Source organism: Andrographis paniculata, unplaced genomic scaffold (assembly GCF_009805555.1).
Source record: "Andrographis paniculata isolate CXL003 unplaced genomic scaffold, ASM980555v1 Contig17END, whole genome shotgun sequence".
Classification (NCBI taxonomy): domain Eukaryota; kingdom Viridiplantae; phylum Streptophyta; class Magnoliopsida; order Lamiales; family Acanthaceae; genus Andrographis; species Andrographis paniculata.
In genome coordinates, this window is record NW_026137457.1 from 730,602 (window position 1) to 757,119 (window position 26,518).

Below are 26,518 nucleotides of genomic sequence, written 5' to 3' on the forward strand. Positions count from 1 at the left end.
ATATTGACACCTATTTATATCACATCGTACAACTATTTCAATTCAAAATCCAAACCCCCAACCAACGCACCATAAGTATCAAATTCGAACAATTTTTTCAAACTCACTTCAAAAAAAGAAAAACCAAAACACAAAGCATATCATAATGGATGGTCGAGTTGATATAACAGTCAAATTGGTTCAAACTCTCTTTGACATTTTTTTAACGAGTTTTGTTATATTACATCAAATACCTAAATTTTCTAACAAGTTATCTTCATCCCTAACTCGTTGTAAATATTTTTAAATTTAAAATTAATTAATTATATATATATATATTTTACTTTCTCATCACATCATTCAAATAAAAAAAAAAAATGCATATTTAATATCACTTTATTTTCGAATTATCTCAAATTATCCTACTTAATAGTATCCACCTAAATTTTGTGTCGAACTCAAATATTGCGCAATGTTTGGGACGAAAAAAATATTACTTCCTCCATCCGATTTTAAGGATCTCATTTAATTATACTTAACATTAAAAATATCCTTATATGTGTATAATTTTTTTGCGAAAATCTCATTATAATAATATTATAAGATACTAATAGAAATATTTTTGCTATTTTTTTATAATTTGTACTATATTTTTATATAATAATGAATATTCAAATATCAACATACAAAAAGTAAATTAAATTTTTAGAACTGAACGGAGATAATAGTTTTTAATCCATTACTATAAAACTATAAAAAGTCCATTTCAAAATAGGATAGAGAACATATTTTTTCAAATTTTTATTTAAGAAAGAAAAAAAGAATACATAATTAAACACACCTACAAAAATCCCTTTCCCCTCTTAGGACAAACACATCCCTTTCTTTACACACATCTCCACAAACAATAAACAAATCACCCTTTTATGTTTCTTTTAACTTTAGCGACACACAGATTTGACATATCATAATTTTACATTACACCCTTTATATTCTTTCTTTTATATTCTTTTCATCCCATCCAATTAGTTCGATTTCTTTAATTTTGGATATGAAGTTTAAGGAATATTGTATTATATAGTTAATTAGTTTGATTTAATACTTGTAACGCAATTTTATTTTAATTATTTTTTATTAGATAACAAAAGAAAAAAAAAACAAACTTTGAAATCATTTTTATTTAATTTTTTATATTAAATATTTTATGCATTAAAATTAATTTTCAAAAAACAGTATACCAATTATTAAATAATAAAAATAAATAAATAATTTTTATATTTTTTCCAAGAATTTAAAACTTTAATCTCTTTTGGAGGCCAAATATCTCCGATCTCTACCATAGGTGCCAAAGAAAAATGAGAAGAAGCTCGAAAGAAATAAATATAATCAACAATAAAAATAAAGTACAACTATAAAAAATTTTAATTTGAGCAATATCTTATAGTATAAAATTTACTCTAAAATATTTAATATTGATTGATTTTCTTCTATACTAAAAAGATAAAAATAAATGTGATAGGTGGATATGTTTTATATTTTTATTTTCTGAAAAATAAAATAAATTCAAATTTAAAATTTAATTTTTACATAAATATAAAATCAAAATTTTACTTTTATTTTTTAGGTTACACTCAAATTGACATTAGCATTTAAACATCAATATAACATATGTTTATATTACATCAAATAATTATAAAAATTTAAAATTAAATTCAAATATGTAATTGCTTTTATTTTTGGGAAAAAATTAAATTCAAATTTTACTATTCATTAATTGTCTCTTTCCAAAATATCATATTAACTACCTACCATTTCTTTATTACATTAAACATTAATTTAAAAATCAAAATATCATATCAATATTTATTTATATAATATAATATCAAATCATTATTCAAATTATAATTTTATTATTTAAAACTTAAATTTAACTATCAAACAAATTCTAAAGGTATAAGTGTTAATAGTTATAAAATATACTTCCTTCGTCCCATTTAATTTGTCCACTGTTTATATTTTTGTAGGTCTCATATAATTTGTCCTTTCATTTTTAAATGCAATTATACACTTTAATCATATTTTAAAATTCATAATTTATAATTTTTTTATTTTAATTAAACTATTTAGTCATTTTAATCTTAATTTAAAACTATTTTTATTAAATCATAATTATTTTTACTAATATATTTCTTAACTGCTCACTAATTGAATTTTAATTGAAATTATTAATAATTAATTACTCTCTCGTCCCCAAAATTTATTCTCACTTTTTTTTTTAGTCTTTCTATTATATTTATTTCATTACTAATTTGGCAAAATTACCAAATAAATATTTAATTATAACTCTCTATTCAACACTTATTTACATTCTCTTTCTTTCTTTGTTTACTTTAATAAAATTTTAAAAATACCTTCAACCACTTGTCACTTTGTCGGGCCCAAATAAACTAATTCTAATAGACCGAGGGAATATTATTTTAAAATAAAAAATTCGAACTAATCTCGTTGAAAAAAAAAAAAAAAAAAAGGGTTGGACCAACGACTATATATAGTCACTTTTCACACCAAATAATCTCTTCAATTCCCCAAAGCCATGGCAGCGTCAGTTCATCCCACCTACTGTCCAATCTTGGCAGCTCTAATCTGCACATTAATGGTGTCTGTAACTCTAACTCAATCTGACAGAATAGTGAATCTGCCAGGTCAACCAGAAGCCAAATTCCAGCAATATTCAGGTTACATTAACATTGGTGTGCCTCAAAATCAAGAAAGATTCTACTTTTATTACTTTGTTGAGGCAGAAAATCAGCCCCAATCAAAGCCTCTTGTTCTTTGGCTAAATGGAGGTACAAGAACAAGAAAATTTCAACCTCTTCTTCCATTTTTTATGATTTTCTTGCAAGAATCGAAAAGGGTTTTCATTTTTTCAATCTCTTTGGTAATAATTTAGATGGGTTTTTGTTGGGCAGGGCCTGGATGTTCTTCGATTGGGGCAGGGGCATTTAGTGAACATGGCCCTTTTCAACCAAATGGGAATGTATTGGTGAGGAATAGCTATAGTTGGAATAAAGGTCACACCTTTTTTGGATTTTATATCTTTTTGAAATTTATTTCATTTATTGTTCAAGAGTTGATTTAAATTCAGATTTGCAACTGAATCTTGCAGTGGCTAATATTTTGTACTTGGAATCACCTGCTGGAGTTGGATTCTCCTATTCTAAGAATAAATCTTTCTATGAATCTGTCAATGATGAAATCACAGGTTTTTTTCCTTTTTCGTTGACTTGGAATTGTAAAAAGTCCTTTTTTGAAATTGTTTGGATCTTGGAGATAGATGGGAATTGTTCTGTTTGTTTATAGCTAGGGACAACCTTAATTTCCTCGAGAAATGGCTGGAGAAGTTCCCAGAGTTCAAGAACAGAGTGTTTTACATCACAGGAGAAAGCTATGGAGGTATGTTTGTTTTTAGGGAAAAATCATTTCTTGTCCCACTACAATTCCATCGATGTAAAATTAATCTCATAATATAAAAAATATAAAATAAATACTATTTTATTTGATGTTTTTGGAAAAAAAATTATCTGATCAACAATAAAAACCCAAGAAAATTTGATAAAACAAAAACACACTAAAAAACTAATTGTTCATGTGGTGATTAGCCTTAATCACTACTCTAACAGTACATTTTATTTGAGGTTGTCATCATCAAATCCATGGTTTCTTTGTCTAAAAAAAATGTTGTTTGTTTGATTCCTCAACAGGGCATTATGTTCCACAATTGGCTAATCTCATACTTCACTCCAAATCAAAGATCAATCTTAAAGGGATTGCAGTGAGTAACAAGAACATCAATTATTGGATCACAATTTACATCATTTTATGCAAATTCTTGATTCATCATTCTTTTCTTTTGTGTTCTTTGATTTTTTTTCTGGGCTTCATCAGATTGGCAATCCTCTTCTCGAATTCGATACCGACTTCAATTCGAGAGCCGAGTTCCTCTGGTCGCACGGACTGATATCCGACGCCGCGTATTATCAGTTCACGCACGTCTGCAACTACTCGCAGATCAGAAGGGAGGCCGCGCGAGGAGGGCTTTCGCCGGTCTGCTCGAGAGTGAATAAAATCGTGTCGTCGGAGATGAGTCAATTTATCGATTCCTATGATGTTACGCTCGATGTTTGTCTTTCGTCGGTTTTGCTTCAGGCGGAGGCGCTGAAACAGACGGTACTGAATCGTTTTGTCGTAAATTTGTGTTTGCGACCGTATTGGATGGTCCGGTGAAGTTTGTCGCATTTTTTTTTTTTTTTTCAGCAGGAGGAGCCGAAGATAAATGTGTGCGTCGAGGATGAAACGACGATGTACCTTAACAGAAAAGACGTGCAGGAAGCGCTCCACGCAAGCCTCGTCGGGGTTAAACAATGGGGCATTTGCAGCTAGTAATGTCTTTCGCCCTCGTCATATTTGAAAATATTGCACAAAATTCTCTAAAAATTACTACATTCGTTCGGTTATAAGGATCTCATTTACTTATATCAAAACATAGTACAAATTAAAAGAAAATTACAAAAATATTTCTATTAGGAGAAAGTGTATTACCTTTTTGTATTTTTTAAAATATTGCATAAAATTGTTTTAAAAAATTAATTTCATACAATATTTCAAAAGTACGAGAGTCTCATGCAATTTTTAAATTATAAACGATCCCTTTACGAGCTATTTGTTTGGTTACAGTGTTCTACGTTACGACATGCAAAATCTGGAGGTTCCGACGATCGGGATTCTGGGATCGCTCGTGAAGTCAGGCATACGTGTGCTGGTTTACAGGTGAGTTCTAACATTCAAGAAACGTCAACAGATTCAGACAACTGCTGATGATGTAAAAATGTCGACAGTGGCGATCAAGATTCTGTTCTCCCGCTTACCGGGACTCGGTTGCTGGTGAATCGCCTGGCAAAAGACCTGGGATTGAACACAACAGCAACGTACGGCCCTTGGTTCGAGAGAAGACAGGTTATAGTTATGTTCCAACAGTTAAGAATCAGGTAATAGGACACGACAATAAACATCGTACAATGCTAACTACATCGTCACTTGTTTCGCAGGTCGCAGGATGGACACAGGCCTACGGGGATTATCTATCGTTCGCAACTGTAAGAGGGGCTTCTCACGAAGCGCCATTTTCTCAACCAGCAAGGTCACTAGTCCTGTTTAGTTCATTCGTTTCAGGGACAGGGCTCCCGCGAGTCAACCGCGCAGACAAGGTTATAAGTTCATTTGTAAGACTAATCTGAATTCAGCAGGCCGAGAGAGAACTGTTTCGATGCAGACAGAGATATTTCTTACATGTATCACAAAACTTGATCGAAAAGCGGCAGGGGAATCTATTCATCAATAAAACTTCAAATTCTTAAATCAATTCGAAGAGAAACGTCTCATACATCAGATTTTCCAACAAATTAATTCATCGATAGAAAGATGTGAAGTTACTAAAGAGCGTTTGAAACTTATCTCATAAATTGCTTATGCGTCGCTCTTAGTAATGTAATTGTCGGCATGGTAATAAGACCAGGCCAAATTAGTCATGGAGTGTTCCCAGAATGTCGTCGTCCCGGTACAAATGATACCTGAAACATCGATCACAAGCATGCCCGATCAGAAATTCAGCAGAAATTTGAAACAAGAGTCAAAGAAATTATACCATCAACGACAAAAAATAACTAAATAAAGCAAATTATACTATTCATCAAATATTTAGTCTCATACTATTCATCAAAGATTTTTTTCCCCAAACTCAATAAATAAAACACGGGTTTTCGTTTAAGATACTCGCTTTATCCCATATCTATTGTCCCATTTTACTATTTCCTTTCGTCCCAAATCAATTGAGCATTACCATAAATAGTCATATCGCTATAAAAACAATTTTTCCCTTTTTCATGACTACTACACAAATGCCATTAGTTTTTACATTTATATTAAAACAGATATTCACAAGGGGAAAAAAGAAAAGACATTTAATCATTGTTCAATACTTACTATCAATAAAATATCAATATTCTTTAAATTATGTGACAGAAAAGTATGCATCAATTGATACGGGACGGCAATAGCATTATACAAGAAGTTGAATTTTCATTTAAAGTATCAATACAAACATCTATTTATAATCAAATGCTTACGTTTTTTCACCAAGCTTCACTTCAGTGCCACCATACTCAGGCAACAGCACCGTCTCTCCTTCTTTCAAACTCACCGGAACAAGCTTGCCTTCCTTGCTATGGTAGCCGGGACCAACAGCAACAACTTTTCCAGAGTTCAACTGAGTGTTTGTTCCAATTGAATTTAAACACAGAAAAATGCAAACCTTAGGAACATTATTGCACCCAATATACCAAATGTAACTCAGCTTAATGAAAATCGACAATCTGTAACGATGATTCACAACCGATCAATACAAAGAACTAAGCATCTTAAGAAATTTCATGTTCATGGCTGATGAAAATAGGTCTCATTAATTCATGCTGTCCGGATCATTTGATAGTTTGATTTATTTATTAGTTTGTTTTTTTTTTCCCTTGGATCAACAATTTATTTCAATATTTTTGAAAAACTTCTGTACATTCTCCTCGTGATTCAAAGAGAACAGCTAAAGAATCAAAACATCACAGATGAACAATAATTGAAAGAAAATTATTTTAACCAGAGAATCAAAACATCAGAAAATTTCCGAACCTCATAAAAAAACAATCTGCGAATTTCAAAAAGTTCTGGTAGCATAAGCAATAAAAACAAGCAAATATCACAAGGGGAAAAACAGAATCGTCGATCATTTCCTCCAAATCTGACAGTCATCAATAGTATTTCTAAGGTATTTCAAATTTCAAAATCAAACCTACACAAACAGGAAGCTCAATTGAAAAAAAAAAAAAATTCGAAAAGCGTCGGTATTACCTTACTGGTTTTCTCAGGGAGGAGAATGCCGGCGGTGGTCTTCGACGGCGGAGTGATCTTCTCAACCAAAACACGGTTCAGAAGCGGCACCAAACGCTTCGCCATTTGATTTCCTGCGCAGAGAAGACAGCACAATCCAAGAACACGAAGAAGAAGGGTTTTACCAAAACTAGGGTTTTGGGATTCGGCTTGGGAATTAATTAGGCAGCCAAGTATTATGCAAAATGACCATAATACCCTTTAGTGCAAGCCCACTTATGTAGGCCCATATTTAACAAACAATCAGCCCAATAATGACTAATTTGGCCCAAATCATTCTTGGTAACTCAATTCAAAGCCCAAATAATATATTATGACATTTTAAAAAAAAAATGAAAAATTTAATGTAGGAGTTGATATTCCAATGATGTTAGAACAATGGCTTTGACCAACTATCACTAATAAAAAGTTTTGAAGACCAAAAAAAAAAGTTGAAAAAAGAAATAAATGCATGAGATTGCTTGTGGAGCAATATTAACATTCCCTTTTACTTTAATGATGATCTTTTTTATATTCTTGCTATGGACTTGCCACCCAATACATTTTTACCATCATATAAATTGTGGGTCAAACCCACAAAATATATTATTGTAAATATAATAATTCTTGCAAAAATGTATGTGTAAATGTAATTGGGTAATTGGGGTTGGTTAAAATCTTGAAAATTTAATGTCCACAAGCCATGGTGCAAAGTTACTTATTGGCATGGAAAAAAGGAAGGACAGACAACATCATTTCTAACAAGAAAGTGACCAAGATCATCACTATATATATAGGTATATAATTAATGATAATATATTAATATATATATATATCTAAATAAATTGTTTTTGAGACATTATTTATATGCACAATATATATAGGGATCATATCTTTACTAGTGGTCACTACTCATTAAACCCTTAGTTGTCTTAGTCTTTTATCTAATCATTATGTGGCCATACTCAGTGAAAATATTGTCACAATGGAAATTTAATTTACATTACTAAGATTTGAAATTAATTCATTCATTCATACTACTATTTTTGTTTTCTTGATTTTTTTAATTATTAATATTAATATTGTGAATTTATTTAATAAACTTGGTTCATCTGATGCATTGATCATTGTCATCATTGATGTCCTAACACACTATTCATATATAATTTTGTTCTCTCTTTTGACTAATTCATTGCAGTGGTTGCTCCTCTATTTATTTCTCTTCATTATTTTTTAAATAATATTTTGTTTTACTATTTATTTGTACTAATTTTTATATATAGATATACTAAAAATACTTTTAATAATTTTATTTATTTATTTATTTATTTTTATTGAAATATCAAATAAGATAATTGCTTTAATTTCTTTTGTGACTATTTTAATATAATACTATAAAACATCAAATCACTCAAACAATATTAATGTATATTTTATAATGCAAAAAAAAATATTGAATTTAACAAAATTTACATTTCTTACTCATAATATAAATTCAAAAATAATATATATATCTTTTATATTTTCTTTCCACTATATATATATATATATATCATTTTTAAGCATGTTATACTTACATATCTTTTGGTTTTACATATTCAATTTTTTATTTGACGTATATATATATGTATATGTAATTATATATATATATATGTGTGTGTGTGTGTGTCTAATTATTTTTTCTAATATAAAACGGGGTTTATATGTATAGATTATATTTCATCTTAACTAAAATTTCATAATAAGATAGTGCTAAAAATCTAGATTTTTATTTTTAAGATTTCTTGAAAGATGACAGCAATGGAATTAGTTGAGGATTTGATTGTATTGTAGTCACTTCGGATAATACATAGATAGATATACATACATATATATAATAAAATTAATGAAGAAGAAAGTTTCAACATAAATTAGGATAATGGGGTTGAATATAGGAATCTGAAACATGATATGACACTAAAAATTGAATTATGTAACAAAAGCTTCCTAGGGCAAAAGTATTATATTCTTCCATCAAATAATATAATTATGACACTAATTAATTCAAAATTGAATTTTTATTACAAAAGTTTTATAAGGGAAAAGTATATTATATTCTTGCACAAAAAAATATCATATATAAACATATAATATCTAATCTTTTTGAAAAAAAAAAAAAGTGTGTAGAAAGAGCTGTTTGATTGTGAAATAATCTTGTCTTGAAGCTTCTTTTAAATAAATAAATTATTACTATAGGGAAATCACACTAATTGTCTACACACCTTAATCATTAATTACTATTAAAAAAAATTCCCAAAAAATATATACAAGTCCTTTGATTTTATTCATAGAATAAAGACATGTATTTAGTAGCCCTATTACACTTTTGTAAGTAATTGTATTAATATAAAATTTTTATCTAAAAAATTTATGTAGTGTCTTAAAAAATGACACTGAAATTTTTTTTTATCATTTTAAATTATGTTCTATTGTACTTCTTATTGTTCTATTGATTGTGTATCATCTTTTGTATGAATATCTAATTATTACATGTAAATACAAAAAATATTGAAACAATAAGTGAGATATACAATAAGGTTTTCTTAAATGGAATAATTATGATCAATATTGAATTAAAACTATACTTTTCTACTATATATATATATATATGTATACACCGACAATACATAATTTGAATTTATACAATATGTATTGTTACCATATACCGTCAATTCATATTTTGTGTGTATGTTATGTCGTTAACATATAGTTGTAACGAGATTAATTACGGTTAACAATCACTTTGTACCGTCAATATATACTTCATATGTGAATTAATATCGTACTAATCAACGCTCTAATCAGCATCATGTATATATATATATATACAACTATAATGAAATAAATTGTGGTTAACATTCATTTTTTTCTGTCAATATATATATATATATATATACTTTATGTGCTAATCAACCCTTTAATCACCATGGGGGGAGGGGAGTTATTTCTACCAATTAATGCAAAAACAACTTTTATCATCCAACAAACCAAGAAAAAAAGGTAAAGAAAATGATTGATATCACATGACCCAATATTAGTAAAGATTTAATTTGTGAGTAAATTCCATTTATTTATTTAAAAAAATTAAAAAAGAATAAAAATAGCAAGAATGGAATGAACTTTTCATGCAAGAGTGAGTCTTAGTCATCAGCACACCTCTCCTATACTTTCCTTTATCCTTTCTTCCCTAAACTTAAATTCCTCTCTCTCTCTCTATCCTCTTTCTCTCTCTCTCTCAAGTTCTTCCCATTTCCCTCTCAAATCAGAAACCCCAAACAAAACCCTAAAAAAAACCCATCATTCACATCACCACCACCACCAATCCCTAGACTGCAGCTGCAATTCCAAGGCGCATTTTTCACTTGGATTTCATCAACAAAAAGAGAAACAAGATACACAAACAAACATACATACATACATACATATACATATATATATATGAGTAGGGTTTGGGTTGGAAATTAATTAATTATATATATTTTGATATGAGAATGGGGAGGGAATTGGGGGCCTGCTTCTGCTTGCTTCTTCTCCTTCTAATGATGTTTGTTGTGCTCCAAACTCATCACCATCATCGTCAACATCAAGAACCTGCAGAAGATGACAACAATGGCAACACCAAACACACCAGTAGCAGATCAGGCAAAAGGGTTTCTTCTTCATCTTCTTCTTATTATTATTATGGCAAAAAAGCCCACAAAGGTATTGCAGAAGATAATTATGGAACTGTTTTTGGGGATGATAAGAGACGAGTCTACACTGGTCCCAATCCTCTACACAACAGATAAGCTTTTTTAATTAATTGTATCTATCTACCATATATATATATATGTATATTTGTTCGTTGTTCTTGAGTTTTGCTCATTCAAGAATTCTATATATATATAAAGATATGTATTGTATGTAATGCTGAATTCAATTTTGTAATAAGTTTCTCGAGCAGTTTCGATTTGTGCATATATATATATATATTATGATTTTTATGAAATTTTGGATGAAAGAAGATTGAGGATGAATTCATTATCATAAACCCTGAATTTTATTATTGTTGTAATTATTAATAGCAGTGTTCTTGAAATTGGTGTTTGTTGTCGTTATTACCACAATGTACTGCAAATTTCTGAAATAATAATGAATGCCGCCATTAATGCGGTTGTTGGAGCTCAAATTCAAACAAAATTGGTTTTCTTTATCATTTCTTTTTCTGTAAGCTTTTATTTCCTCTGAATCCATTTAAGAAGGAATGTCTCTCCAGAAAGCTTCTAGAGAGAAAGAGAGAGAAAGAGAGGTAAATTAAGAAAGATTACTCACTTTTTAATCAAATATAATTTTTTTATTTATGGGCCACAAAGAATTGCCCTTTCGGTCATAGAATCAGTGCTACCTAAGGCTATTTCCTTTCTTACACAGACATTTTTTAAATTTTTTATTGCTAATTTTTTAAAAAAAATAAAATTATTTATTAAATTCTTAGGGTGTGTTTGTTTTGTATTTTGGTATATAGAGAATTATGTAAATAATATAAAATTAATAAATTTATGTAATAAGTATTAATTTGTTTAGAAAATTAAGTTGAAAATTTTTGTGAAAAAAGACCAACTTTATTTCTTTTAAAAAATATCAAATCAAATATTAATAATTTTATATCATACTCAATTTTTTTTTTTCAAAATTTTAAAAACCCCCAATAAAGCCTTATTCTTTCCATTTTGACAGAAATTTTAGAGTTTTTAAAAAATTGTAAAAATATACTTCATCCGTCCACATACAAACTAACATTTACTTTTGGTGGCAGTGATTAAGAAATAATAGTGATGTAAAATAAGGGTATTTGTGAAAAAAAATGAAGTATTTAATAAAATATTTACTTTGTAATTAAACGTTCCAAAATAAAAGTATATATACTTTCTAGCTGGACGAAAGGAGTATTTAATTTAATATTTTTAAAAATTTACTATATATGAATAATGTCAAATTTTTAAAAGATATATATATATATATATAATTCATGGGATCTATTAAGGATCTTTGGAGTTGATCACTACATCATTTTGTCTCACTTATGGCCCTCAATTTTGCACTTGGAATTTCTACATTATATTATTTTGTTATGAATAGTCGATCGATCTGTAGCTAATTCTGAATTAGAACAGCAACAGAGAAACAACGTTAGAGCTTAGAGGCGGCAGCAGCAGCCATTTTCTTGCTCAATGCCACAGCAACTTTAGAATTAGAACATCGCCCCAATTGCTTGCTAATGTAGTCTCCAGCCGACACGAGTTTCACCACGTCGACTCCGGTTTTCACCCCGAGGCCGTCAAGCATGTACACGACGTCCTCCGTGGCGACATTTCCCGTCGCGCCTTTCGCATACGGGCAACCGCCGAGGCCCGATACAGAGGCGTCGACTACGCTGATGCCCATCTGCAAGAAACGCCGTAAAACTTAAATTTCGTTTAAAAATTAAAAGTTACTATTAATAAATAGCGCTACAAACTCTCTGCAAGTGTCCAAAGTTCATTTGGGCTAGCCCTTAAGCGTCGCGGAAATGGACGACGAGCTTTTCGACAAGATCGCCGTAAAACTTAGTTCCATTTGAACAAAAGTTTTGGAATTTTGAAAACCTTTTGAAAAGTTTTGGAATTTTGAAAATCTTTTGAAATAGTAAAAATTTTAATATTGTGTGATATGTTATGACAAGAAAAAAGTATTTGATACTACCTCCGTCTCGGAATGCAAATTTTTTAAAATTAGTATTATATTAGTTTGTTGTAGAAAAAACAAAAATGCCCCTGATATGGTGTAATATAAAAGTAAAGACATTTGCGTAATATATTATAAAATAGTTCATTTGTTTTGAGACGGACAAACATAGAAAATAGTATCTTCTTATGGGGACATGAGGAGTATAATATTTTTTAAAATGGAAGATTCGTTAATAGTGTCAAAAATTTCAAAAATATCTATGTAAACAGAGCTCGTAAGTGTCGAGAGCTTACTTGGAGCGATAACAAAATGTTCGACAGGGCTTGTCCGTAAGTGTCGTGGAAATGGACGGCAAGCTTGTCGACTGGAACGACATGAAGAACAGCTTCGAGCAGCGGAATTACGGTTCCTAGCGAAACAAGTCAAAAAATCAGACAATAAGATAATCATTCTTGCATTCCGCAACTCAGTTTGATTCAATTCGATTCTATGTTCGAAAGCAGGATTTTTTCATTACCCGGCGTCCCGACGCCAATTGTGTCGCCGAGGGATATTTCGTAGCATCCCATTTTGACAAGCTCGTCTACGACATACGCGACTTTCGATGGAGGCACCGCTCCTTCGATCGGACAGCCCACGACGCACGAAACGTAACCGCGGACTGGGATCGCGCGGTCTCTAGCAGCAATGGCGACATCGCGGTACCGAGCAAGACTATCTTCAATGCTGCAATTTAAATTTGAGTTCGAGAAAGATTCCGATGCTGCAGCAAAGACGGCGACCTCTTTGGCTCCGGCCTCGACTGCCGCCGTAAAACCCTGGAACAATTTCAACTTATTACAATAAATCCCCGCCGACAGATAAAGATCAATTATTAAATCATAACGTACTTTTAGGTTCGGCGTCAAAACAGGGAATTTAGAGCGCCCGATGCCCTGGATTGCCGACATTACATCCTTCGCATCGGCGAGCTGCAATTATACGCTACTGTTATAAATGACACCGAAACATCGCTCCATAGTGCAATGCCCATAGTTACGATTATTTACAAACACGAATTTCGACATGAAAATGCAGGGGAAGAGTCTTTAATTACCTGTGGAACCCATTTTGGCGAGACGAAACTGGTAGCCTCGACGACAGGTAACCCTGAAGAAACTAGCATTTTGATCAATTCAACCTTGACACTTGTCGGCACGATCTGCTTCTCGTTTTGCAGGCCGTCTCTCGGGCCAACTTCTACAATCTTCACATATTTAGGAACAGAATTCAATAGCTGCGAAGTCGAGGACAAAATTATTAATCAAATTTACGAAAATAAAACGCATCATCGACGAGTTTAGCAGCTGAGAGCCGGCGTTCGACACAAATGCAGACAGCCAAGAAAGCATTCGATCCGAATATCCTACAGATCAAAAGCACTATAAACACTAAACACACCTTATGCTTCACATCAGTAGTAAAAGATCGAGAGCAATAAGCACGATTCGACGCCCGAAATAGAATAATCCGAGACTCATGATTGAACAATGAAGCTTCTTTTCCATTGCTCTGGCTACACAACAAAAGATTTCATAAAGTTCTTGTTACAGTAAAACAGGAAACAATCTGTCTAAGAACACATTAAACATTAAACTAGGAACAAGACTGAAATTCAATAAATTCCATCCCAATTAGCAAGAAAAACATGTAAATATGATAATCTAATTCCACAAACTAAAAATTGCAATCTGAAATCAATTTCAGGTGGAAATACGATCATAAAAGTAATAAAGGGAATACTCTAGTTCAAGATGTTTCTGGAAGCTCTGATCATCTCCTCCAATGGCGGATTTGCTACTCCTTTCTTCCCAAACATTCCAAAACGACAAATTACTTATAGGACCGACAGAGCCCAACCTCCCAATCCTCCTTACGGAATCCAACGATAACATTTATTTAAGTCACTTCACAGCAGATAGAGGGAAAATCAAATTCAAGTAAATACTGAACCAATACTGAACCTTCAAATCAATGAATTGAAAAGGGGAAAATCGAAACCCTAACCTGTAAGAATCGAATTGACGGAGAAGAAGAGACAGGTGCAGGGATTTCAGGGATTGACTATGAAAGGGGGGAGAGATCGAACTTTCCAATTGTTCGGATTCTAAATCATGGCGATTGCTTGGGGGATGTTGTCGGGCTTTCTCAAAAGATTCCGGGCCGGGATTGGGAATTGGATAAATGTATCGATGGCAGCGTGCTCCATCATCATTCATACGACAGCACAGCCCAATTCGTTCACGTATCTATTGCCGTGAAATATATATATATATACTCCGTTTTTATGCTCAAAAATTTTGGGAACAAGAAAAGAAAAGGGAGACATATAACATGCATGTTTTTTAATAAAAGAATTAGTCCCTCTCCCACTTTAAAATATTTTTTTAATATTTTTATCATTTTTATTAAAAAATAATTATACATTAATATTAAAATACCTTTTAATTTTTAAAAATATACAATTACTTTTTACTTCACAAAATTAATAAATTTTTACCTACTTTCATTAACAAACAAATTAAAACTCCAAATTAACAAATAAATTAAAAACTCCAAAGGCTCTTTCAAATGAAACGGGAGCGAGTTTATCATTTATATATATATATACATATATATTACTGTAAAATAGTAACAATTATTATTATCTATTTGAATCTTTTTAAGTTGTGAGCAAATTTTAAAAGGTCTACAAAATTAATCGGAATGAATTTTTGGTAGTTCTAGAAAACTAACAACATACAAGAATTCAAGAACACCATCTCTGTTCTGTCCCTGAAAATTTGTTTCTAAACCTTGCCATTTAAAGCGACGAAAAGATCGGTACACCCGGCAACGTAGCACCGGCTTCGACTATAAATAGATTTCCCGTCACATACTTAGAAGAGTCGTGGATCAAGTAGCGCGCCAGCAATGTCAATGCCGGATCTGATTCGCCGTATGTCCTTAAAGGCACGGTTTTTACCGCAATCATCTTCAGCCAATCTTTCTGCATGAGCCCCTGAGTTATCTCCGATTTGAAAAGCCCCGGTGATATCGAGTTCACTCTTATTTTGTATGCTCCCAATTCCAAGGCCATGACCTATACCGAATGCAGCAAAAACATCAATAGAAATTAAGGGAAAGATTTAAGTTCCGTTTAAGATATTTTTACAACTTTTGATATTATTTGTCATTAGTAATTTTTTTAAAAAGCGCATCCAATCAACTTTTCGGTTTTTACTATTCTCGAGATTTTTAAGACTCCAAAACTTCTATCTAAATGAAATCTTAAATTATGGAAGATATATACTACAAATTATATTCTTCTGCTTTGGATCTAACCTTTGATTAAATTTATATTCACATATGACATAGAAATTTAATTCAGTACATGCTGAATTAAATCTAACTTTTAATTAAATAAGAGTAATTATGTCAATTTATGTATTTCTTATGAATTAATGGTAGAGATTAATTTCATAACGGTGAATTATAAATTTCAGCATGTTATCTCAACTGTAAATCTATTGTAATTTTTTCAAAAAGTATTATATCTACTATTCAAATTTTTACTATTCTCAAAAGTTTCCAAAACTATAAAACTTCAAAACATAAGTATCAGCTTACACAAATATTTTTAGACTTTTTTGACACTTTTCAATACCAATTAACTTTTTAAAAAAGTATCACATTAACTAGTCACTTTCTTCTATTTCCAATATTTTCCAAAACTCGATCTTTTATCTAAACATAGCCTATAGATACGAGAAATTATTGTTACCTTTGTCATGGTGTTGACAGCAGCTTTCGCAACGCTATAAGCAAGACCTCCCGGAAGCTGGCCTCGGTCGAGGCCAGCGATCGAGGAGATATTGATGATGGACCCACCAAGCTGAGCGTCGCGCATATGCCTGCAAACACACTTCGAAACCAACCAGGTTCCCGACACATTCGTCCTAATGATGTTGTTCCATTCATCTTCAGTTAAATCCAGTGGTGTGTGCACACTGCCTGTGTGCAAAAAAAATAATCTGTCAGGCATTGGACACATTCATTATGATCTATGGATAAAGGAATCACAAGAAATAAGAACAAGAAATCTCGAGCGCAATTAAAGCCTCCCCGGAACTCAAATGACATCCGACAAACAATAAGAACAAGAAATACATGTAACAATTTCACAACAAAATCAATGGCATTCAATTAGAAACTAACATATCATAAAGTGTTGGAAGTTCTACACAAAACAGGGCAGAATCTTGCATCAACTACTCCATAAATGAAAAATACCTATGAATTCAATGAATTCAACCACCACAGAATTTAACTACAACAACCACGAAGATGCCTATGGATGAGCCAATTGAAGTCAATTCTCAACCACCACAGAGTTTGGTTTAATTAAGGACTCCTACTTGAGCTATTTCCTATGAATTTCTTAGCAGTAGCAGCACAAATAAGGGAACTATAACTATTGCATACATTTGAATTCATTGCCCTGTTGAAAAACAGATAATGCATTAAATTGGCGTAGGTTTCGAAAATTGAAATAACTCCCCTGCGCTAGCATTGAAGAGAAATCGATCAAAGCGCGTTTAAAAAAACAAAAAACAAAAAACAAAAAAAATGTAGATTAGAAAACCCTAGAAATTGAGCTTAAATCCTAAAATTCATTGGATAAGAACTCGAATCGACCTCTTACACCGGCGTTGTTAATCAACGCATCGATTCTCCCAAACGCATCCCACGCCTTCTGCACGGAGGCCTCGATAACCGTCCCGTTCGCGTTAATGTCAAGCTCAATCGCCACGGCTTTCGGCTGATTTCGCCGCAGCTCGCCGGAGCAGGCTGGAAACTTCTCGTTGATTTCAACGCAGAGCGATTGCAACCGATCGATTCTCCGAGCGGCGGCGACGATCCTGCAGCCGGCTTTGGCTAAGTCCAAGCAGAAACCTCGCCCTAAACCAGACGACGCGCCGGTCACCATTAAGACCTTGTCCTTGAGCTCCATCCACGGCTCCAATTTGTCGGCCACGCCACTCCCGCTATCCGCCATTTTCGTTCCTCCTCGCAGTGGGTAGAGCTGACAGTCTGAGACCGACAATTTAAATGCCGGGACATATATGTACACACACTAGCAGTGGTGCGTGAAAAGTCTATTTTGCCCTCGGTTGACTTGGGGCCACATTAATCAATGACATGTTTGGCCTTGTAATAGAAACTCAATCTGCACTTTCCAAGAATCGAGGTTGTGAAAGCCCATTTGGATTTCGTGTCTGCTTTTTTACTCGACAGTCAAAAGAGGGCTTTGTTAAAAAATGGGAAGTCTCACTTTATTTTATTTCGTGCATTTCATGCAATACGTGGACCGTTAGTTGGGACATTTGGGAAATTTCACTAAAACTCCCAAACATGGCCTTGTGGCCACCAATTCACACTGCAACAATAGCCGCGGAGGCGCCACATACTGAAAAAAAAAAAAATGGTGGTACCACAAGTAATGGAAAGTGTACATTATCCATCTGCCTTTTTTTTTTTTTTTTTTTTTTTCAATGGTACCGCAGTCGTTTTCGGTAAGTGCATTTTTTGATAGACTCTCGATTAAAATTACAAATTAAGTCTGACAATATAAGTTAAATTAGACAAATCATACATGATAAATAAGGCCTGTGTTTTTTCTCCTTGTTAGAGAAAAATCAATATTGATCTCAATACAAAAAAAAAATTATTAATTTTGATCTCAATATTAAATATATATATATATATCAATTTTAGTCTTGTTATGAATAATTTTAATTAATTTTAATCTCACTATTCAAAAATCAACAAAAATAGTGATGTGGACCTAGTGGATTTTGATTTGGCAGTTTACCTTGCCAAAACACAAGCGCATACACCAAAACACGGTTATGTATGTATAACAAACCAAATAAATGAACTCTGTTCTATACAAACACACGACCGTGTGACACCAAACATGTATTCTATCAAAAGATAAAGATTTATAAGAAAACTTGTGAAAAATCAAACATAGAGAACTAAATTTATAAGCAAAAAATATCGGTGATTGATAGATAAAACTTGATGCAGTAGAAACACTATTCAAGCGTTTCTTGCATTTTTTTTCATGAAATAAAAATTTTTATTTATCCTACGCTTGCAATTGAAACCCGAATTGTATTGTAACCACCGGATACAATCTTCGCTTTCCCTTGTGGTCATCATGGCTAGCCATCCCTTTCTCCATTTTACTCCCATGTCATTGACACAAACTTTGTTTCTAAAGCCCGGACTTCCTCCCTCTTTATCGTCACCGAAGCTCTCAATTGGAGGTTGATAAGCAAAAATTTAGGTGTTGGGAAAAGAGAAAATGCACTAAAGAGAAGCCAATAGATGCACGGCAACAATAGTGAAAGATCGAAAAAAGACGCGGTGAGATGAATTTATTTTAACTAATTATTGTGTGTGATTTTATTTAATAGTTCAAGAGTTAGGAATTGATGTTGGGACATGACATATTTGTAAACCCTTTGTATTTGCTCTTAGTGAACTATTTTTTTTTGTTTTTCCCTCAAATTAAACTACTTAGCTAGTTAATTTAAATTTAAATTAATCATGCAATCCATTTCTCCGAAGAGAGTCAAAATGAAACAAATTTAAAATATAGGGGTGGCATTTTCGGTTTAGTGCATAATTTTGGGGCGATATTGATAAACTCGGAAACTCCGCACCGTATAAGTTCACTCGTGCGGGAAAGCTTCCATTCACACGTGTGAAGCTCTCCTATAAAAGAGACGGAAGCCTTCACGGGTGGGAGAGTGGGAAAGGGCGACTGATGGAGAGACCATTTTGAAGAATCGGAGGGGCGATTTCCTCCGGCGTCTTCTCAACCTTGATATTCGTCGGAATATTCCTTCTTCCGGCGTCAGGTATACGCTGTGGATTTTCCGTTCGTCAGCAGGATGAATTTAATTTCGTGGTTTGTAAATGTGAACTCATTTGAGGTATTGATTTGAGGAATAGTTTTCTGCGTGAAGTGATTTTCTACGTCCGAGATTCTCGTTCTTTGGTCTTTATTTTTTTGAACTTTTCGAATGGAATCTTTATACCAGGTTTGGGAATGACGTGTGCTTTTCGACTATGTCGTCAATGGAATTTCACAGGTGTTTGTGGATTTAATCACTCGTCAAGACCAAAAAACAAAAAAGTGAATTTGCTCCAGTTTCTTCGTAGTTTGTCAATTTAATCGTTTGTCGAGGAACACATGAAATTGTGAATCTTGCTTCAGTGATTTGCTGGGAATCAGAAACAGATGACAATTTAATCGTCTTAAGGTACCTTGCTTGTTCAAAAGTTGAACGGTGGAGAATTAATCTTTAAAGTTCAATGTATAGTTATATAATTTTATACGACATTTGTTCTAGAAAAATTAAAGCCATGAATCTCAGAATAAGAACTATATCAATAAAGAATTTTTCTAATTGCGTTGGAAACTTAATGACTCATCTCTTAGCATTAACACACACACACAATATATATATATATATATATAGGTGGCTATTGCCGCATACTGATAATCTTTTGTTCTCCTTAAGCAAATAAACAGGAAATTTGTTGGACTTCAATAAACACTACATCGATTGTTTTGAGATGCCGTACCTAGTACGTGAGCGTCTGTTTATTGGAAACATCGGAGATGCTGCAGAGGTTCTCCAGAAAGGAAGTGATGAAATTACACACATACTATCATTTCTAAGTTCAGCATCAATTTCATTCTTCTCGGAATGGCGCAGTGGAATTTTGATTCCAAGCAAAGAAATTAGTAAGATTTATGCTGGAGGATCAGGGTCTGAAGATATATCATCCGATGCATCAAAGAGTTCACTGTCACCAGATAAGCTTCTGTACTCACTAGAGAACGCTGGTAAAGATTTGAAGTTTGTGAGGATGGCGGTTCCTTTGAGAGATATTGAGCATGAAAATTTGTTGGACTATTTGGATGTGTGTTTGGATTTTATTGAGGAGGGTAGGAAAAAGGGATCTGTTTTGGTTCATTGCTTTGCTGGTGTATCCAGGAGGTATAGATTACACCGTAATTGCTTTTTTTTCTCTGCATGTTCCATGTTCTTAGTGTTTAAAATTACTTTCTTGTGTTTGTTTCTGCAGTGCAGCAATTGTTACAGCCTACCTAATGAAAAGCGAGCAGCTCTCCAAAGAAGGTGAGGTTTTGTCAAGTAATGATGTTTCGACTCTTTTAACATATTGCAATCTAGGTGGTTAAAAGATCTGGCTGTTGTTTGAAATTTGGAAGATGAAGAAGAATTTGTAAACTCATATAGTTATGAGAGTGGGGATTTTACACTTTTAAAAAAGTGTAAATTGAGACTAATTTACATCTTACGTCTTATTAAATGAAACTATGTAAAGATTGTTTCTTAAAACATCTCGCAGAAAGCTAATCTAAGTTTTTTTTAAAGCAAAACATTATTCTTTCTCAAATTCCTGTTTTGGTTTTATTATAGTTATCTGTTTTAACATTATTTATTTATCTCATGTGATTGTTAGATGCACTCAAATCATTACGTGAAAGCTGTGAAACTGTGTGCCCTAACGATGGTTTCCTGGATCAGGTGAGGTGACATATATTTTAAACTGTCTTATCCTTGTTCATGACTATCCTCTACTTTAGCTCCCTTTCCTAGGTGCTCCAATCTCATTTCATCTGTATTTGCAGTTGAAAATGTTTGAGGAAATGGGCTTCAAAGTTAACCGCACGAATCCCATATACAAGCGCTTCCGGTTAAAAGTACTAGGTTCGATATTTTTACCCTACCGATTTATGTGTTTCTTGAATCTTGATTCTTAGTTGATCTTCAATATTATATGCATCAATGATTCGGCTCTCATTTGTTCTAGTTAAATCAAATGAATCATGAACAGTTCTACATTCTATAAGAAGGATTATGGAAACAAAAAAGAACAAAAGCAAGAACTTATTTGTTAAAGTTTACAATATATATATTTGTCACATATGGTTTTTATTTTTTCATAAATGACATTGACAGCAATCATTGACTCGGGTGAATTATTGCACGGTATAAATATAGATACACCCCAGATGATGTATTTTTCTATTCTATATAGGCGAGTCCTACAACCGTGGAGAAAAAATCGACGATTCTAAGTTTGGTGCCGATCCCGGTTTGCCAGCTGAAACTATTTCCTCTAATATCCAAACATCATCTAACGAAACACATCCATCTCCTCTATACCGATGCAAGAAGTGCCGTAGACTCATTGCCTTGCAGGAAAATGTTTTGGATCATGTTCCAGGAGAGGGTGAAACATCCTTCGAATGGCATAAAAGGAGGAGTGGGAATCCTTTTAATCGATCCGATGACAATGAGTGCTCGTCTATATTTATAGAGCCTCTCCGGTGGATGACTGCGGGTATGATCATTCAATCATCCCTTTGCATTTCTTCTCTAAATCCGAAATGCATTGTTGCTTTGCATTTCCTTTTGAGTCGAAAAACATTCTTTAATGATGGATGATATTACGCAGCCATGGAAGGTGCCCTCCAAGGAAAGTTGTCGTGCGCGCACTGTGAGGCGCGCTTAGGATACTTCAACTGGTCCGGCATTCAGTGCAGCTGCGGGAGCTGGATTACGCCCGGGTTTCAGCTTCACAAAAGCCGCGTGGATATCAGCAGTGTCTAAATTTCCCTCAGGTATGTCATCTATCCATCGATGATCCATCTTCTGGCTTCTTGCATGGTGTTGGAACTGCATTTTTTCGATGCCGGGAATTCACACGTGCGGTTTATTCCTGCGTGTATGATCTTAGAAATTGAACTAAACGCTGTGTCATTTATGTACATTTCAATGCCTACTATGAAACAATGGAGCGAGATTGTGGATTTATTGATGATTTGTGGTACTGGTATTTTTTACAAAAATTACTTGGGAATCCACCCTTATTCGTTTTCGTGGATTTTGAATTCAATTTCTGGGCTCTAGTATTTAATTATTTTTTTCATATATTTTTCTTCTCATAGAATGAGTTTATTTGTCAAATTTTGTTTATTCATAATTACTTTTTTTATATTTATATAATTAGTTTTTTCAAATGCCTTTATAAGAACACTAAAGAGTATTTTTGAAATATTTTTATAATTTATAATGCAAACAAGAAAATCAAGGGCATATATGATAATATGTGCCCAATAATACTGTATTATTATAAACGAAAGGAAGTGAAAGCAAAATTCGGCTTAATGATGGGCCTTTAAAATGGGCCTAATGAATGTCGAGTTATTGGGCTAAAAGTCAGCTGCACCAGGCCCAAACTAAATTGGGTCTAGATTTCAATATGCAAAGAAGGCATGGGCGTGAATGTAAACCTACAAGAATGTAGGTCTTATTTGCAAAATTGTTAAATTTATTTATATAAAGAAGATATTTCGCCCAAGGGTTTTTAGGGTTTAGGCAACTCCACTGGTTTGACGACTTGCCTCGTAGCTGCTCCTCTTCGCATTTCCGAGTTCGTTTGATCTTTCGTTTTGGAATTTGGAAACAGCTGGAATGTGGACGCTTCGTAGAGCTTCCATTCATCTCAGGTATGCCTAATCTATCTGGTTATGGATGTTATTTGAAAGTGAGAGTATTTGTTACTCGTCGCTTGATGTGTCAATATATCTGAGCTTATTTTTGGAGGATTTTTTTTGATGATGGTACATTTTTCATTCCGGAGGTGTCTGTTCTTCTCCGTTTTTATGCACAAAATGTTTATTGTGTGCTATGGTGGTGTGTTACTCGAGAACGGTGTGGAATCGACTCTGTTCTTTATTACTGTTGTTCTGTGTATTAGATGTTGCTTTTAGAGCGATTGAAAGCAATTTCTGGTGAAGTTACAGTTATATCTGGTGGTATTTGCCTTCGTCCGCGAATACTCTGCTAATACGATTGTATAACTGATTGTTTTACATTTGCCTTGTATTTAGGTAGCTAATGTCTACTTTTGTATTTGTTGGTCTTGCTGTAGATTTCAGGATATATATTTTGTGCTTTCAAACGGAAAATTATTGATATTTGGATTAAAGATAGAAACAAACTAGATTGAAATTTCTAATCGTGGTATAATTGCTTTTCATAGGTTGTGTTCTTTTTGTCTTATGGCAATGTTTCTGATTGTCACAGTCCTTTGCTCTGATGCTTTGCAATCTGCCACTGCAGCTTCTAGTTGTTGTTTGTTGTTTATTTGGAAATTACAGCTTTCTCCAGGATTTAGTAAGCATCTATGAGATCTATTCTGTTGTGATGTAGGAACCAGGAGTTGGTTTGGGGGACTGCCCGTATATGCTGTGGGAAATTGGAGACACCTGGATGCTGTCAAGGGAATTACAATTCTGAATCACTTAAACCACAAAAATTGCTGTTTGATGGATTGTTATCTTCTCCTAGCTTTTTTACAACATCCAGGCATTCTAAGTTGTATGAGGATGTTCGGACCTTTTCTTCACAGGCTGATGCTAAGAGCGGTGGAAAGGAAGATGATGATGATGATGTGGAGGATGGCTTCTCTGAGCTCGAAACTCCTCGTGACATAGCTGAGGATGATAATGAAGATGAGGAGAGTGATTCTGAAGATACTGAGTTGGACACTATTGGTTCCGAGAATCATGTTGAAGTGGAGAAATCCCTAAAACCTAGAGGTATTTCATCATTGACTAAAGCTATACTAGCCGCACCTGCATCATCGGTGGGGACAGCATTGGATAAATGGGTCGAAGAAGGAAACGAGATATCCCAAACAGAAATCTCAATTTCCATGTCTCAACTTCGAAGACGGCGCTTATATCTCAAGGCATTGCAGGTAATTTTCTTTTAGTACTGTAATTGGAAACTTTTTCGTTCATATCCTTGAATATTTTCATTTCCCTAATTTCATCCTGCCGCATAGCTTTCATTGATCTTTATGTTACAGTAGCCCGTGATATTATTTGTTTGTTCATTATTCTTTATCCTATAAATTTTTTTCTATTACACATTGCAGCTGTCTGAATGGGCGGAATCGAATAAGCACATTGAATTTAAGGAGAGCAATTACGCTGCCCGTGTGGATCTAATTTCTAAAGTAAAAGGCACCTATAAGGCGGAGGAATATCTCGAGCAGATTCCCGAGGAATTCAGAGGCGAGCTAGCATACCGTACTCTATTAGCAAACTACGCTGCCACGACCAACGTAAAGAAATGCGAGAAGATATTCAACAAAATCCGGGATCTAGGATTGCCCCTCACCTGCTTTTCTTGCAACCAGTTGCTACTTCTCTACAAAAGGACCGACAAGAAGAAAATTGCCGACGTCCTTCTCTTGATGGAGAAAGAAAACATCAAACCAACCCTCTTCACTTACTGGATTCTAATTGACGTGAAAGGGTTGTCGCGTGACATAACCGGGATGGAACAAATCGTCGAAACAATGAAGGCCGACGGAGTCGAGCCCGACGATAAAATCCGAGCGTCGTTAGCCCGTCACTACGTCGCTGCTGATTTAAAAGAGAAAGCCGAGGCAGTGCTGAAAGAGATGGAACGAGACGATGAAGATACGTTGAAAAACCACAGGAAGGTTTATAGTTTACTATTTCCGATTTACGCTTCTCTAGGGAAGGAAGACGAAGTTGAGCGAATCTGGAAAGCCTGCGAGTCGAATCCGCGGTGGGAAGAATGCCTCGCGATAATCGACGCCTGGGGGAAGCTTGGAAAAGTCGAGAAAGCCGAGGAAGCGTTCAACAAATTGCTACAGAAAATCAAGAAACCGAATTCGAAACACTTCACGGCGCTCCTAAAGGTGTACGCTAATCACAAAATGCTGACGAAAGGGAAGGAGCTGGTGAAGAAAATGGAGTCGTGCGGGTGCGTTATCGGGCCGTTAACTTGGGACGCGCTTGTGAGGCTTTACGTCGGGGCCGGGGAAGTCGAGAAAGCCGCTTCGATTCTCGAAAAGGCTGTGAAGCAGACGAAGAAGAGGCTGATGCTTTTGTCGTATCTGACGATTATGGACAAGTATTCGGAGAGGGGCGACGTGCACAACGCGGAGAAGATGTTCTTGATGATACGGCGGAGCGGATACCCGTCGCGGCTGCGGGTTTATCAGGGGCTGGTGCAGGCGTATATAAATGCCAAGAAACCAGCTTATGGGTTCATTGACAGGATGAAGGCTGATAATATATTTCCCAATAAGTATATGTCTGGTCAGTTGGCTAAGGTTGATGCGTTTAGGAAATCAGCTATTGCTGATTTGCTTGAATGAATATGAGATGAGATTTGTTGTTTAGGTGAAAACTTGGAGGAGATGAGATTTCTTTAATTTTGGGGTTTTTTTTTGGTATTTCTATGCATCGATTTACAAAAGTATATGAAAGTTTTTAGGGGTATGTTTGGGGTTTGGCTCGAAGTTTTTATTAGAGTTTTGTTGGGAAATTTGTTGAGTTTAATAGTTACGTTTGAATCGGCAATCGGCAAAGAATATGACACTATGTGAAAGACAACTTATGAGGAGTCTTTTCTTATACTATTCTTTACTGGGCAAAGTTTGATATCATTTTTTTTGCATTTGAAGTTAAGGAAGAGGAATATGATTTTCGGCATAAATATGGAGTAAATATTTCATACTTTTAATTTATTCGTATTGTAAAACATTAATGTTCATACATTGCCACGTTGCAATTGTCAAAATATGTGGGTTTCATACATGCATTGTAACGAAGTTATTGAAGTAACTTTAAAATAATATATAGTAT

General features: G+C 33.7%; 7 protein-coding genes across 14 annotated transcripts in view; 4 read left to right on the forward strand and 3 right to left on the reverse strand.

Moving 5' to 3' along the window:
* The window catches only part of LOC127265184 (two-component response regulator ORR9-like), a 92,044-nt gene that overhangs the window by 7,560 nt on the left and 57,966 nt on the right, over positions 1–26,518 (forward strand). The window lies entirely within an intron of this gene.
* On the forward strand, positions 2,539–5,398 carry LOC127265058 (serine carboxypeptidase-like 45). Its single transcript, XM_051294732.1, has 10 exons — positions 2,539–2,825; positions 2,949–3,050; positions 3,146–3,241; positions 3,340–3,432; positions 3,741–3,811; positions 3,925–4,206; positions 4,294–4,418; positions 4,714–4,806; positions 4,875–4,992; positions 5,085–5,398. The coding sequence occupies exons 1-10, from the start codon at positions 2,573–2,575 to the stop codon at positions 5,271–5,273; spliced, it is 1,422 nt and encodes a 473-aa protein (XP_051150689.1). The 5' UTR covers positions 2,539–2,572; the 3' UTR covers positions 5,274–5,398.
* On the reverse strand, positions 5,365–7,113 carry LOC127265204 (10 kDa chaperonin, mitochondrial-like). Its single transcript, XM_051294912.1, has 3 exons — positions 6,934–7,113; positions 6,162–6,301; positions 5,365–5,606 (listed from the first exon to the last, which is right to left on the reverse strand). Exons 1-3 carry the CDS (start codon positions 7,036–7,038, stop codon positions 5,558–5,560), a joined length of 294 nt encoding a protein of 97 aa, XP_051150869.1. The 5' UTR covers positions 7,039–7,113; the 3' UTR covers positions 5,365–5,557.
* LOC127265068 (uncharacterized) lies at positions 11,966–14,995 on the reverse strand. 4 transcript variants are annotated; one of them, XM_051294768.1, is made up of 8 exons: positions 14,743–14,890; positions 14,479–14,642; positions 14,137–14,251; positions 13,793–13,942; positions 13,587–13,667; positions 13,214–13,514; positions 12,990–13,105; positions 11,966–12,414 (listed from the first exon to the last, which is right to left on the reverse strand). In XM_051294768.1, exons 2-8 carry the CDS (start codon positions 14,628–14,630, stop codon positions 12,160–12,162), a joined length of 1,170 nt encoding a protein of 389 aa, XP_051150725.1. In that variant the 5' UTR covers positions 14,631–14,642; positions 14,743–14,890; the 3' UTR covers positions 11,966–12,159. The 4 variants fall into 4 exon arrangements, with proteins under 4 accessions (XP_051150725.1, XP_051150717.1, XP_051150709.1 ...); XM_051294760.1 differs by having other exon boundaries at positions 13,793–13,972; XM_051294752.1 differs by lacking the exon at positions 14,479–14,642 and having other exon boundaries at positions 14,743–14,995.
* LOC127265169 (uncharacterized) lies at positions 15,345–17,807 on the reverse strand. The gene is made up of 3 exons (XM_051294871.1): positions 17,413–17,807; positions 16,499–16,728; positions 15,345–15,817 (listed from the first exon to the last, which is right to left on the reverse strand). The coding sequence occupies exons 1-3, from the start codon at positions 17,771–17,773 to the stop codon at positions 15,539–15,541; spliced, it is 870 nt and encodes a 289-aa protein (XP_051150828.1). The 5' UTR covers positions 17,774–17,807; the 3' UTR covers positions 15,345–15,538.
* LOC127265143 (uncharacterized) lies at positions 19,502–22,722 on the forward strand. 5 transcript variants are annotated; one of them, XM_051294828.1, is made up of 8 exons: positions 19,502–19,646; positions 19,881–20,051; positions 20,313–20,795; positions 20,884–20,936; positions 21,283–21,347; positions 21,452–21,530; positions 21,862–22,167; positions 22,282–22,722. In XM_051294828.1, exons 3-8 carry the CDS (start codon positions 20,368–20,370, stop codon positions 22,434–22,436), a joined length of 1,086 nt encoding a protein of 361 aa, XP_051150785.1. In that variant the 5' UTR covers positions 19,502–19,646; positions 19,881–20,051; positions 20,313–20,367; the 3' UTR covers positions 22,437–22,722. The 5 variants fall into 5 exon arrangements, with proteins under 5 accessions (XP_051150785.1, XP_051150819.1, XP_051150792.1 ...); XM_051294862.1 differs by having other exon boundaries at positions 20,324–20,795; XM_051294835.1 differs by having other exon boundaries at positions 19,522–19,646; positions 19,830–20,051.
* LOC127265051 (pentatricopeptide repeat-containing protein At1g80270, mitochondrial-like) lies at positions 23,173–26,319 on the forward strand. Its single transcript, XM_051294719.1, has 3 exons — positions 23,173–23,335; positions 24,042–24,591; positions 24,772–26,319. The coding sequence occupies exons 1-3, from the start codon at positions 23,301–23,303 to the stop codon at positions 26,026–26,028; spliced, it is 1,842 nt and encodes a 613-aa protein (XP_051150676.1). The 5' UTR covers positions 23,173–23,300; the 3' UTR covers positions 26,029–26,319.

Coding starts and splice junctions, on each gene's coding strand:
- LOC127265058 (XM_051294732.1), top strand. CDS start 2,573: ATGGCAGCGTCAGTTCATCCCACCTACTGTCCAATCTTGGCAGCTCTA. Junction 4,207..4,293: donor CGGAGGCGCTGAAACAGACG/GTACTGAATCGT, acceptor TTTTTTTTTCAG/CAGGAGGAGCCGAAGATAAA. Junction 4,419..4,713: donor CAATGGGGCATTTGCAGCTA/GTAATGTCTTTC, acceptor GTTTGGTTACAG/TGTTCTACGTTACGACATGC.
- LOC127265204 (XM_051294912.1), bottom strand. CDS start 7,038: ATGGCGAAGCGTTTGGTGCCGCTTCTGAACCGTGTTTTGGTTGAGAAG. Junction 6,302..6,933: donor TCCCTGAGAAAACCAGTAAG/GTAATACCGACG, acceptor ACAAACACTCAG/TTGAACTCTGGAAAAGTTGT. Junction 5,607..6,161: donor GTGAAGCTTGGTGAAAAAAC/GTAAGCATTTGA, acceptor TCGATGTTTCAG/GTATCATTTGTACCGGGACG.
- LOC127265068 (XM_051294743.1), bottom strand. CDS start 14,954: ATGAATGATGATGGAGCACGCTGCCATCGATACATTTATCCAATTCCC. Junction 14,252..14,742: donor CGTCAATTCGATTCTTACAG/GTTAGGGTTTCG, acceptor TTTGTTGTGTAG/CCAGAGCAATGGAAAAGAAG. Junction 13,668..13,792: donor CGCCAAAATGGGTTCCACAG/GTAATTAAAGAC, acceptor GTATAATTGCAG/CTCGCCGATGCGAAGGATGT.
- LOC127265169 (XM_051294871.1), bottom strand. CDS start 17,773: ATGGCGGATAGCGGGAGTGGCGTGGCCGACAAATTGGAGCCGTGGATG. Junction 16,729..17,412: donor TAACAACGCCGGTGTAAGAG/GTCGATTCGAGT, acceptor TTTTGCACACAG/GCAGTGTGCACACACCACTG. Junction 15,818..16,498: donor CTGTCAACACCATGACAAAG/GTAACAATAATT, acceptor CATTCGGTATAG/GTCATGGCCTTGGAATTGGG.
- LOC127265143 (XM_051294828.1), top strand. CDS start 20,368: ATGCCGTACCTAGTACGTGAGCGTCTGTTTATTGGAAACATCGGAGAT. Junction 20,796..20,883: donor TTTGCTGGTGTATCCAGGAG/GTATAGATTACA, acceptor TTGTTTCTGCAG/TGCAGCAATTGTTACAGCCT. Junction 22,168..22,281: donor TCTCCGGTGGATGACTGCGG/GTATGATCATTC, acceptor GATATTACGCAG/CCATGGAAGGTGCCCTCCAA.
- LOC127265051 (XM_051294719.1), top strand. CDS start 23,301: ATGTGGACGCTTCGTAGAGCTTCCATTCATCTCAG. Junction 23,336..24,041: donor AGAGCTTCCATTCATCTCAG/GTATGCCTAATC, acceptor GTTGTGATGTAG/GAACCAGGAGTTGGTTTGGG. Junction 24,592..24,771: donor TATATCTCAAGGCATTGCAG/GTAATTTTCTTT, acceptor TACACATTGCAG/CTGTCTGAATGGGCGGAATC.